General features: G+C 37.7%; 1 protein-coding gene across 1 annotated transcript in view; it reads left to right on the top strand.

The window, feature by feature from the left end:
* Positions 1 to 1239: 1239 nt before the first annotated feature.
* The window catches only part of LOC139942796 (uncharacterized), a 33656-nt gene continuing 21110 nt past the window's right edge, over positions 1240 to 13785 (top strand). Inside the window, exons 1-2 of the mRNA XM_071939575.1 lie at positions 1240 to 1435; positions 9368 to 9504. Of these exons, the coding sequence (XP_071795676.1) occupies positions 9480 to 9504 (25 nt within the window). The 5' untranslated portion in view covers positions 1240 to 1435; positions 9368 to 9479. The remainder of the gene's footprint in view (positions 1436 to 9367; positions 9505 to 13785) is intronic.

The raw sequence follows: 13785 nt of genomic DNA, 5'->3' as shown, positions 1-13785 counted from the left end.
GGTATCTTATTTCGAATATTAACATACTTAGAGACTGTCGCGCAAACCCATCGTCTCATCTAAAAAGATCGAACGTATTCCTCCTCTCCATCTTCCCAAAAAAATAATCATGCCAGGATCTCAACAAGTTGGATGGCACATCCAGACCTCCGTACATCCAACACGGCATTTTTTTTTTAGGTTTTTCCCCATAAACCTCCCACCGGTGTTTAGACTAACAGTTCATGGGAAACGGATCTATAGAAGGTCGTCTGAGGAAAAAAATACACAAAAGGCTTATTTTACCAACAGTGAAAGTGGCAGTTAAAGGAACACGTTGCCTTGGATCGGACGAGTTGGTCAAAACAAAAGCGTTTGTAACCGTTTTTTATAAAATGCATATGGTTGGAAAGATGTTTTCAAAGTAGAATACATTGATCCACACAAGTTTGCCTCGAAATTGCGTGGTTTTCCTTCTACTGTGCGAACTAATATGGTCGGCCATTTATGGGAGTCAAAATTTTGACCCCCATAAATGGCCGACGTGTTAGTTGACGAGGTAAAAGGAAAACCACGCAATTTCGAGGCATGTTTGTGTGGATAATTGTATTCTACTTTTACAGCATCTTTCTACCCATATGCATTTTATAAAAAACGGTTACAAACGCTTTTCAAAGACAACTCGACCGATCCAAGGCAACGTGTTCCTTTAAAGACACTGGACACTATTGGTAATTGTCAAAGACTAGTCTTCTCACTTTGTGTATCTCAACATATGCATAAAATAACAATCCTGTGAAAATTTTGCGATCAATCGGTCGTCAAAGTTGCGAGATAATAATGAAAGAAAAAACAACCTTGTCACACGAAGGTGTGTGCCGTTGATGGTATAAAACATTGTAAGAATTGGCTCCCTCTGAAGTAACGTAGTTGTCGAGGAGAAAGAAGTTATTTTCCACGAATTTGATTTCGAGACCTCAAATTCCAAATATGAGGTCTCGAAATCAAATTCGTGGAAAATTACTTCTTTCTCGACAACTACGTTACCTCAGAGGGAGCCGTTTCTTACAATGTTTTATACCATCAACGGCTCCCCATTACTCGTTACCAAAATAAGGTTTTATGCTAATAGTTATTTTTTTTAGTAATTACCAATTGTGTCCACTGCCTTTAAAAGCGCATGACTTGAACACAAATAAGGAGTGACCTCACAAAAAGCTGCTGTATTATTCATGAAGCATTGCTTGTATGTTCATCACCTGCTGTGTTTACTGCGTTTCTATTCGCGGTACTTTCCCCGCCCGAAACCAGCAGTGTGGAACGCCGTTCCGCAGTTTCACCCGTGGGTCACTTTCTCAGACTCCAGGCGACAAGAGCACTCACTGCTGCGCGTACCAATAATATTTCTTAAGAGTCCTGCTGATTTTTCTTGATAGCTCCTGCTTATTTTGAAGAGGTAAGCATATGTTATATTCACGTTCTTCACATTGACCTTTTTGTCCTTTTCAGAATGGTACATTTTCAGTGTCTCGTACGTTTATAAGCTCGTGTAGAGCAATGTGTTGTTTTGTATGTAACTCGCTCAAAATGGCTGCATCTTGATCTACGGTGGCATTTGCATGCTCGGCCAAGCTGAAATGTTTTTGACTAAAGGGAAAAGTTTCCGTATCACGCCACCACTGTTTCATTCACTATGAAATAATATAGCATCTAATTAACCACAATAGTGTACACTATTGGTAATTACTCAAAATAATAATTAGCATAAAACCTTTCTTGGTAACGAGTAATGGGGAGAGGTTGATAGTATATAACATTGTGAGAAACGGCTCCCTCTGAAGTAATGTAGTTTTCGAGAAAGAAGTATTTTTTCACGAATTTGATTGAGAGACCTCATATTTAGAATTTGAAGCCTCGAAATCAAGCATCTGAAAGCACAAAACTTCGTGTGACAATGGTGTTTTTTATTCTTTTATTATATTTTCACAGGTTTGTTATTTTATGCATATGTTGAAATACACCAACTGTGAAGGCTAGTCTTTGACAATTACCAATAAAAGGGAACATTACAGAATTGTATTGTTTTTTTTTTTATTTCCTAACAAACAGTTGCTGGCAGTGTGAGCTGTACTCCACCGTACATAAATAAACTGACAAACCTGTACAACTTTGAGATCGATCGGCGATCTGGGTCGCGAGAAAACATTGTAACACTGATTATACATTTTTTGCATGACATCGATTTAAAAAAGAAAGAAAAGGGAACAATACTATTTAATACGCACACTGCTCCAAACGGGAAATCAGTTGTGTTGATTTCTCATCAAGTTCAATATCGTATTTCATTCAGACAGATATATTTCTACTACTATCATCATTAGAAAGTGGTTTTATGTAAATCTGTGACCTTAGACGTGTTTTGTTTCTTACCAATTCTGTAACGTTCCTTTAACTTTAAGTTGACAATACGGAACTGAATTACATTAATTAGTAATTTTATATTTCCTGAACTATATTAATAACGTAGTTTTTAAGTATAACTAGTGTCACGTGTTTATAGTATCCATGATCCTGATGACATTTCCTTCCGGTTTGAACAGGATGTTCAAATACCGAGGAAGGAAAGAGACCTAGCTATATATAGAGAGCACTTAATGATTGGCTAAATAAACACAGTTTCTGTCAAGAGGCTCTTCTCTCCAGCTTATTTTAAACAATAATAATAACTTGATTTTTGTATAAAAATATTTGAAAAGTAAAATAAAATAAAATGTATATTAAAACTGTATTTGCACACACGTACAAGATGTTCCATGAAAATGGCATGAATTAAAACCTACATGTGTACGGAATTAGAGTCAACTAATACTAAGGTCCATTTTTTTTTTTTTTTTTCCTAAAGGAAACAAAAATTACAAACTGACTATTTCAAGAGGTGGTTGCGTTTTCCACAATGCCAGAAATTCGGAGCGATTGTGTCCGCGCAGGAAGCGTAAATCCGCAATTGGAAAACTAAGTCTGAGAAAAGTTTTTAACACTCCAAGCTTCTTTGATTCATTTTCGATGTTGATAGAAACTAATAGGCCTCCGTTTCGAAACAATAAAACTTCGAAGTGAAATGTTTTCTAAAATTCCTTTCATCTTTCGTAGCTGTACTGATAATGTTATGTATTTTTTATAAACACGTATGCTATTTACTGGAGGGGTCTGGGAGGGCACATCGCTTTGATGACAGTTTTTAAAACGTTTGATTTACCCTGGACGGCCCCTGCCAACAAAGAATTATATCCGAGGAAATAAAATAATAATTTTATTCAACCACGTAAGTTTTTGATTGCCATTAAAGGAACACGTTGCCTTGGATCGGTCGAGTTGGTCTTTGAAAAGCGTTCTGTAACCGTTTGTTATAAAATCGGTATGGTTAGAAAGATATTGTAAAAGTAGAATACAATGACCTACACAAATATGCCTCGAAATTGCGTGGTTTTTGTTTTACCTCGTCGACAAACACGGTCGGCCATTTATGGGAGTCAATAGTTTGACTCCCATAAATGGCCGACCGTGTTAGTCCGCGACGTAAAATGAAAACCATGCAATTTTGAGTGACACTTGTGTGGATCATTATATCCTACTTTTAAATCATCTTTCTAACCATATGCATTTCATAACAAACGGTTTCAAACGCTTTTCATAGACCAAATCGTCCTATCCAAGGCAACGTGTTCCTTCAATCAAACCTATAGTTGTGGAAAGGTTGCGGTAACACTATGTAATGACTATCTTTAAACGAGTTCTGGTTGCTCCGGCAAAAACCGTTGGGTTCAACTCGACGTTTCGATCAGACGCTCGTATCGTCTTCTGATTGTGTCAAAAAGACGATCAGAGCATACTGATCGAAACGTCGAGTTTATTACTATTGGTTTATTAAAAACATTCAAACGAGGCTGAATTGCGTTTAAAATTACAGAGCATAGGAAAATAAATATACCTTAAAAAAAATCACAAAAAAACATTTCGATATAAAAATATTTATTTAAGTACAAATATAAAACACAAGATATTCAAACACTAAAATACAAAAATGCTTTCCACTAGGGGGGGGGGGGGGGGGGGGGGGCATAACACACCTCTTGCTAAAAACTCCACTAAGTGCTACTATTAATTTTAATATAGGTTTTCTCGGTCAAATTCGACAAATGAGCAGCCAATTGCATTTTCATGCGTTCGAATTAAAGCTATTTTGCCTCTCCGGTTTTTACTGCGTTTTAAATTCCGAATTCGGTCATTCAATTTCGTATTGAGTCGAGTCAAATTCCCTTAGCACTCTGTTCAATTTAGCATACCGTCATTCTTTTTCGAGACACACACGCCTCAAGAAGCGTCTGCGAATTTGAATGCTGCTTTGATGAATTGTTAAATTGAATGAGTATTTTCGAAATATGATTAAGTCGAACGACGCGACATAACATCTAATCATAAAATGAAATCAAATGACCCTTTTCAATAGCATTCGATTTCGTGCGAAAGAGTACGCCGGTGGTTAAATTGGCTGCTCATTTTCCGAATTTGACCGAGAAAACCTATAGTTGAAACCAACGGTTCTTTTCGGAACAATCCGAACTCGTTTAGAGATAGTCATTGGTGTTACCGGAAACCTTCCAGTTTCAAATCATACACATCAGGGGCCAATTTCATAGAGCTGCTTAAGCAAAAATGTTGCTTAAGCACGAAAAAAGCTCGCTTGTTTTACACATGTCACTGGCCAAAAATTCAGTGCTCATGACTGGTGTTTAGCTGTTGCTTACTTAGCATAACAATTAAGTGGAGTCTCGGCCGGTAATCTGATTTTACTAAGCAAGGATTTGTTTTGCTGAAGCAGCTCTATGAAATTGGGCCCTGTTATCAAACGTAGACCTTGACTTTGAAAAACTTCGATATAGGTCAGACACGCCCAGACAACCCCCATAGACATTATGTAAATACACATTTCACCAAGAACTGCTTGCACAGTGCTATCTGCAAACAGTAGGGTTATGTTCACTTTACACTGGCGCTGGTTTCAATTTGTCAGCAGACTGAATTTACGTAGGGGAACAAAACTTGGTACTGGGAGTTTTGAAGTACGATTTCATTTTATTTGGTCAGCTTGTTTTGGTTAAAGGTAGCGGACACTATTGGTAATTACTCAAAATAATTATCAGCATAAAACCTCACTTGGTAACGAGTAATGGGGAGAGGTTGATGGTATAAAACATTGTGAGAAACAGCTCCCTCTTAAGTGACGTAGTTTTCGAGAAAGAAGTAATTTTCCACGAATTTGATTTCGAGACCTCAGATTTAGAATTTGAGGTCACGAAATCAAGCATCTGAAAGCATACAACTTCGTGTGAAAATGGTGTTTTTTTCTTCAATTATCTCGCAACTTCGACGACCGATTAGGCTCAAATTTTCACAAGTTTGTTATTTTATGCAAATGTTGAGATACACGAAGTGAGAAGACTGGTCTTTGACAAATTACCAATAGTGTCCACTGCCTTTAAACGTCTTCCTCCTTGACTGGATTATCCATGTCCAGTTAAAGGCCGTGGACACTATTGATAATTGTCAAGGACTAGCTTTCACAGTTGGTTTATCTCAACATATGCATAAAATAATGAACCTGTGAAAATTTGAGCTCAATCGGTCATCGAACTTGCGAGGTATGAATGAAAGAAAAAAATACCCTTGTCACAAGAAGGTGTGTGCGTTGGTTGATTTCGAGACCTCAAGTTTTAAATCTGAGGTCTCCAAATCAAATTCGTGGAAAATTACTTCTTTCTCGAAAACTATGGAACTTCAGAGGGTGCCGTTTCTCACAATGTGTTATACCATCAACCTCTCCCCATTACTCGTCATCAAGAAAGGTTTTATGCTAATAATTGTTTTGAGTAATTACCAATAGTGTCCACTACCTTATTTTGAGTAATTACCAATAGTGTCCACTACATTATTTTGAGTTACTACCAATAGTGTCCACTACCTTATTTTGACTAATTACCAATAGTGTTCACTGCCTTTAATTATTTAAACGATGTAGGTCAGATACGCCAATATCTGGGCCCAATTTCATAGAGCTGCTAAGCACAAAAAATTGCTTAGCATGAGATTCCTTCCTTGATAAAAACAGGACTACCAACCAAATTTTAACGTGACTTTCAGGATGAATACCAGTAACAAGGAATATGCAAAAAAATGAAATTTGGTTGGTAATCCTGTTTTTATCAAGGAAGAAATTTCATGCTTAGCTTTGTGCTTAGCAGCTCTATGAAATTTGGGCCCAGATGTCAACGGTTAATCAATCACACAACATCGGTAAACAGTATTGTCCAGAATAATGTCCATACTTCGTGTATTACAACTTGTAATAGCAAACCTGTGAAAATTTAGGCTCAATCGGTCATCGAAGTCGGGAGAAAGTAACGGGGAAAACCCACCCTTGTTTCCGCACGTTTCGCCGTGTCATGACATGTGTTTAAAACGAATCCGTTATTCTCGATATCGAGAATGGATAATTATTGTTTTATTGTTTTCTCAAAAAGTAAAGCATTTCATGGAATAACATTTCAAGAGAAGTCTTTCACCATTACCATCTGTAAACCCTGTAAGTTATTTGTAAATCTGTGAACTTTTATTTTTTGTTCTGTTCAGAAGTGTCAAATGGCTTTAAATCATAGGCTGCCTTCTGTTTTTTTGTAACCATTTGATGTTTTAAACCCGATGTAAATAACACATAACAAAGCTAACGTTTTCCCCAAGTGTTGCTTAAACATTTGAACCCAACAACTTAGAACCATGCACAATGTGTAACGGTGTAATCTTAAAGGAAGTGGACACTAATGGTAATTACTCAAAATAATAATTATTAGCATAAGACCTTACTTTGATATAGTTTAACACGTTGTGAAAAATGGCTCCCTCTGAAGTAATGAAGTTTCCGAGAAAGAAGTAATTTTCCACGAATTTGATTTCGAGACCTCATACTTAGAATTTGAGGTCTCGAAATCAAGCATCTGAAATCAGACAACTTTGTGTGACAATGTGTTTTTTTTATTTCAATGTATTATTATCTCGCAACTTCGACAACCGATTTAGCTCAAATGTTCACAAGTTTGTTATTTTGGGCAGATGTTGAGATACACCAAGTGAGAAGACTGGTCTTTGACAATTACCAACAGTGCGCAGCGTCTTTAAGGGCGGTTCAGATGAAATTGTTGTACAAGAAGAGAACAGACACATTCCAAAGTATTGCCTGAACAGTGTGTCTGCAAAGTTGTATTATGTTCAGTTTAGTTGGGTTTGCAACCTCACTGCAATCACAATGAACTTGAGAAGCTGGCACAGCTTGCCATCATGCCGTGTTGGACATGATCCCTGATTATTAGCAAATAAAACTTGACTGTTTAACATCCCTGGTTTTGAAATGGACCATTCCAACTTCATGAAAAAGTTCCTCCTAAAGTGTTCATTCTAGCATGGCCGGCTGGTCATACCATTGACATTGGAGGGTTCTGTATTGTGAAGGGACGCAGTGGGTGCATAGTCGAAACACCTTCATTTTGTTTATTGCCACTTTATGACACGTGTGAAAGGATGCACTTAACCTCATTGGAAAAAAAAAACTATTATTATCAGCGCTACAGTTTATGACTGCAAAGTAACTGGAGCTACTTGTTGAAGTATAAAAACATATTCCTTTAAAGGCAGTGGACACTATTGGTAATTACTCAAAATAATTATTAGCATTAAACCTTACTTGGTAATGAGTAACGGGTAGAGGTTGATGGTATAAAACATTGTGAGAAACGGCTCCCTCTGAAGTAACGCAGTTTTAGAGAAAGAAGTACTTTTCCACGAATTTGATCTCGAGACCTCGGAATATTAGACATTGAGGTCTCAAAATCAAGCATCTGAATGCACACAACTTCGTGCGACCAGGGTGTTTTTTCTTCATTATTATCTCGCAACTTCGACGACCAATAATTGAACTCAAATTTTTGCAGGTTTGTTATTTTATGCACATGTTGAGATACACCAAGTGAGAAAGCTGGTCTTTGACAGTTACCAATAGTGTCCAGTGTCTTTAAAGCACCATGCAATGTCTTTTTAATGGTGCTCAGGTGGCGCAAATGATGTAAATCAAACCAAGAACACCGGGGCGAACCCCTTCTCTAAACTATGAGTTTACGTATTGCGCGCGCGGACGGCTTTACGTCCAATCCGAAGGACGAAGCATCATTGTTTAGTGTGTTAAGTGCTAAGGTGTCGACCAGGGGCCAATTTCATAGAGCTGCTTAAGCAAAAAATTTGCTTAAGCACGAAAATAGCTCGCTTATTTTACGCATGTTACTGGCCAAAATTTCCTGCCATATACATTGCTTATGACTAGTATTAAGCTGTTGTTTACTTAGCATTACAATTGAGTGGAGTCTTGGCCGGTAATCTGATTTTACTAAGCAATGAATTTTTTGCTTAAGCAAAATTTTTTGCTTAAGCAGCTCTATGAAATTGGGCCCAGGACCGCTCTGCTGATCTGAAACACCAGCCAGCTTGAGTCTTGTGTTCTTGCGCCCCTCACCACGACTAGTGACAATTCCAACAGCGCGGTCAGAGATTTATTTGTTTCAGTCAAAGATTCAACCCAGGGGAAAGTACTATTTATTTATTTTAAATCTTCAGACATACACAATAGTGACAAGTTGTACAGGGGCTGTCAAGGTTAAAACAAAAGTATAAAAACTGTCATCAAAAGATGTGTAAAACCAGACCCCTGCCAACGGTAAAAATACAATATAAAAGGTGATAAATACTGAGTATACATGACTTAAAACCATAGGTGTAATGATAGAACTAAATTTATATTAATTATATTTCTAAAAAAAAAAAAACCTTCTTTTGAGTACAGAATTTTTTTTTAAACAAAGTGCTCCGCAAACAAAATTAGTTTGTATAATACACTGCTCTGGTAGGTCGTGGGTTCGAATCCAACCCGAATGTCTGTGATTTGTGTTCACAGTCGGACGGTTAACGCTACAACTTACTCATCCATGTTGAATGAAAACGTCTTCTACGCCTTGCTTTACATTCAACAGCGTGTAACTGTGGCCCTTTTCGAAACTACGGCTTCGGCTCCAGATTCTGCTCAGGCTAGCTTGGCCCCGCAGTTGTTTTGACAATATTGTGCGTGCTTTGCATACACGCGGTCAGGGCATCAGACGAGAGGACGGAGTCTGAAGCCGAATCCAAAGCTGATGCCGCGGTTTCTAAAAGGGCCTACACGTTTCCCTTACTTTAGGCCATGTTGCTTTAACACAATGTGACTGCTTGGGTTTTCCCCTTTCGCATGCAACAGCGAGATATGTAAAACAGCTGTTGGCTTTATACTGTATGGCACCACTCTATTACAAAGCATCATCAGACGCTGTTACATCTCCTACATGCCAAACTGCTAGAACTCAATTAAAATGGCTATGAACTCCGATGGATACGGTAAGAAATGTACCTTCTTAAAGACACTGGACATATTGGTAAATGTCAAAGACCAGTCTTCTTGAGAGACACCAAGTGAGAAGACTGGTCTTTGACATTATAGTGTCCAGCGTATTAAAACTCTAGAATACCATTGATTTGTATTTTCCTGTCTGTGTCCGTTTGATGTTGTTTTGAACTTAAAGTGTTGTCCAGTTTTCTAGGGAAATGTATCAAAGCTAGGCCTTATGCTTCACCCTGTTTTCTTCTAAATGTTGACATAAATTAGACTGGGTGCGTTCGTTTAGCTTCCCTGGGTCGACCCCGGTGTGTGACGGGTTTTGTGTCCAGGACGAACGTGGGTAATTATCTGCACACGTTCGTCCTGGAAAAAGAAAATGCCACATACCAGGGTCGACCCAGGGAAGCTAAACGAACGCACCCAAAGTGTTTTTGTTTACAGTCAAGTGTGTCCTTCAAGTAAATTTAATAGTAAGCTCACTTCATACTGTAAACATGTTATATTTTGATTATGTTGTAATTGTTAAAATTTGTTCCTTTACAAATTGTATTTACTGTACTTGAATTAAGGCAGTGGACACTATTGGTAATTACTCAAAATATTTTTTAGCATAAAACCTTTCTTGGTGACGAGTAATATGGGGAGAGATTGATGGTATAAAACATTGTGAGAAACAGCTCCCTCTGAAGTGCCATAGTTCTTGAGAAAGAAGTAATTTTCCACGAACTTGATTTCGAGACCTCAGATTTAGAACTTGAGGTCTCGAAATCAACCATCTAAACGCACACAACTTCGTGTGACATGGGTGTTTTTCTTTCATTATTATCTCGCAAGTTTGATGACTGATTGAGCTCAAATTTTCGCAGGTTTGTTATTTTATGCATAATATGTTGAGATACACTAACTGTGAAGGCTAGTCTTTGACAATTACCAGTAGTGTCCACTGCCTTTAAATTGAATTGGATAATGATGTAGTTTTATCTTGAGTAAAGTAGCGTAACATAGACCTTCACGGTGCAGCCATCTTGAATTTCTCTCACTGATATCTATGGGTGCGTTCGTTTGGCCTCCCCGAGTCGACCCGGTGTGTGGCCTTTTCTTTTGTTTCCAGGACGAACGTGTGCAGATAATTACCCACGTTTGTCCTGGAAAAAAAAGAAGTCACACACCGGGGTCGACCTAGGGAAGCTAAACGAACGCACCCAATGTAAGGCCGAATCCGAACTTGCGGCTATTGCTACGGCTACGGCTGTTGCTAAGGGTGTTGCTAAGGACGTCCTATTCCTCAACGCATGATGACGCGTAAATCTAGCCGTAGCCGTAGCTGTAGCCGCTAATTCGGACACGGTCTAACCAAACCAAATAACAAAATAGTCTGGTTTCTAATAGCGAAATGATTATTAGCATTCATTTGTGTTATTCGATATGAGGGACATTACCAAGATGACGACAGCATGATAAAGATCTTTTGTAAATTCAGAGTCGCGTGTATGTTAGCCTTCCGCTTCCTGTGTAAATACTTTTATAAAAGGTCTCCATTTTGTTCCACGGTAAACTGATGTCACCAGGGATGGTCTCGTTATGCAAATACTACTTCCATTTTGAAGTATCGGTTTTTCTTTTGGTAAACGTCAAAGACCAGAACCTTACTCTACTTGGTGTATTATATTATATTCTATACATTTAAATAACAAACCTGTCAAAACTTGGGCTAACATTGGCATCGAAGTTGCAAGATATTACTGAATCTTTATTGCATAGACTTGTCTGAAGCTGTTTCAGACTCAAATTGGGGGGTGGGGATCGCATTTTTCTAAAACTACATTTACTTTGAAGGTGTGATTTTTACAATAATAAATGATACTGAAAGCTTTCCGCTGCCTGTTACTAAGTAAGTTTTTACGGCCTACAATATTATTCTTTCAATCGTTACCAAAGGTATGTCTCCTCCTTTATTTGGTTAAAACAACATTGGTCAGGTTTAGAACAAATTATTACTTTGCACACAACTAACATTGTTGTCCTAAATGGAAAACTTCCATTTCAAATTTGAGGGCCTACCTATAATGATAATAATTATCATTATCAGTCTCCTGACGATGACTAGAGCAAGCTAGTCGAAACGTTGAGACCAATTTCAGAACTGACTCCGCGGCAGTACAGTTAATTACGATCCTTATATAAGCTAAAGTAGTAGTCCAGTCTATTTTCTATACCATCCGCCCTGGTAATAGTTAAAAAGCAGGACAGTTCTTTTCAGAACTGAGAAGTCTCCCGAACCTCCGATTATCAGGCTCCGCGGCAGTAGAATAAAGAAAGACAGTTCTCTAAGAACAAACTCTACCTGGCAAGTAGATACACACATGGTGTTACCGCAAACTAATTAATTTACATTGATAATAATTATGTTTGTGAATGTTGCCCCCCCCCCCATCAAAAAGATATCTATATCAAAACAATGTAGGCTTTTGTGACAATTTTCTTGCGATTCTGGTGACTGCTACAAACCTTTCACAGCCGTCGATTTCACAAAACTCTTCTTTAACTTAGAATTAATCTTATGACTTAGGACGAGTGCCAACCCTGCACTGTAGCATGCAGACCTTAAGATTAATTCAAGTTAGGACGAGTTACTCGTCCTAACTCGAGATAAGACGAGTCCTAACTCTTTATGAAATCGACGGCAGGTTTGTTAATGTTATTTCATGTATGTTGGTTCACATAACCTTAGAGTAAGGGCATAACTGCATGGCATGTATCGGTCATGACCTCTCATTATGACCCTATTACTGGGGTAATGACCTTATGACCCTATTATCGTAGGCTCTATCCACAGGCTTAGAGACTGATGTTTCATATTGACGCATTTCGTGCTATTAAATGGCACATAATGTGCAACATAAATATGTGTTTAAAGTGGGATTAATATCGAAGTTGAAAAAGAATATTGAACAAAAAACACCATTTGCACAACGTTGTGTGTTTTCAGATGCATTATAAAAGATAAAAGCTGAGGTGTTTTATTATTTTGGTCGAAAATTACTTCTTTCTAAAAAAAAATTGTTGTATGTTGATTCAAAGTATGTTGATTCAAAGAGAGCCGTTTCTTACACTGTTTTATACTACCCACAGCTCTCCCCATTCCTCGTTACCATGTTACTATGAGTATTAACCAAAAGTGTCCAGTGTTTTAAATGGCAGTGGACACTATTGGTAATTACTCAAAATAATTATTAGCATAAAACCTTACTTGGTATCGAGTAATCGGGAGAGGTTGATGGTATAAAACATTGTGAAAAACGGCTCCCTCTGAAGTGACGTAGTTTTCGAGAAAACAAAATAATTTTCCACGAATTTGATTTCGCGACCTCAGATTTAGAATTTTAAGGTCTCGAAATCAAGCATCTGAAAGCACACAACTTCGTTTGACAAGGGTGTTTTTTTCTTTCACAGTTATCTCGCAACTCCGACGACAAATTGAGCTCAAACTTTCACAGATTTTTTATTTTATGCATATGTTGAGATACACCAAGTGAGAAGACTGGTCTTTGACAATTACCAATAATGTTCTGCATAAACCTGAATTGCGCAAACAGTAATGATACAAAGCTAGCGAGTAAAACAGATCCAAACCGCATAAAACGCGTAGGAAGTCCATTTAAATGTATGTTTTGATAATCAACAATGTTATGTTCTTTGAAGACGTACCCGTTATTGAAAAACTAGAGTGTCGGGCGAATGTTCAAAATCTATCTAATGAAATAGTACTACCATCTGAAAATGAATAAAGAATTGTTATTAAACTCGGCCCCAAAATAATATGATGCACAAATTAATTAAGTTTCACAATCCAATCCAGGATTGTTTTCTTGGCTCGATCAAACTATGGGGTTTCTTTTTAGCATCCACGTGTTCTTTTAAGACTCTTTTCACAGTTTGTTTCACTAACCCCACCTACTTACAATCAAATTGGAGTTTAATGGCCGACCCTTCACCGCTGGCTTGTACAAAGTTCATTGATCTAATATGCAATCCAATGAATGGTTAAATCACTAAATAATAACAATAATATCCGAGTCACGCAGATGTTTCTCTGAAAAAGCAGTCAATAACTTAAAACAGGTTTTCCCCGACCAAGGTTCAGCCAAAATTATTTCAGTTTCAAATTCCATACATTGTTTTCTTAGCTCGTTCAAACTATGGTTTTGTTTTTAGCTTCTATCGCATCCAGTTTCGTTGTTGACACTGCATTATTTTGTTGTTTTCATTCAGCAGTGAAT

This window comes from Asterias amurensis, chromosome 10 (assembly GCF_032118995.1).
Source record: "Asterias amurensis chromosome 10, ASM3211899v1".
Taxonomy (NCBI): Eukaryota; Metazoa; Echinodermata; class Asteroidea; order Forcipulatida; family Asteriidae; genus Asterias; species Asterias amurensis.
The sequence above is the reverse complement of the archived record's forward strand: the minus strand, read 5'-3'. Positions and strand labels throughout refer to the sequence as shown.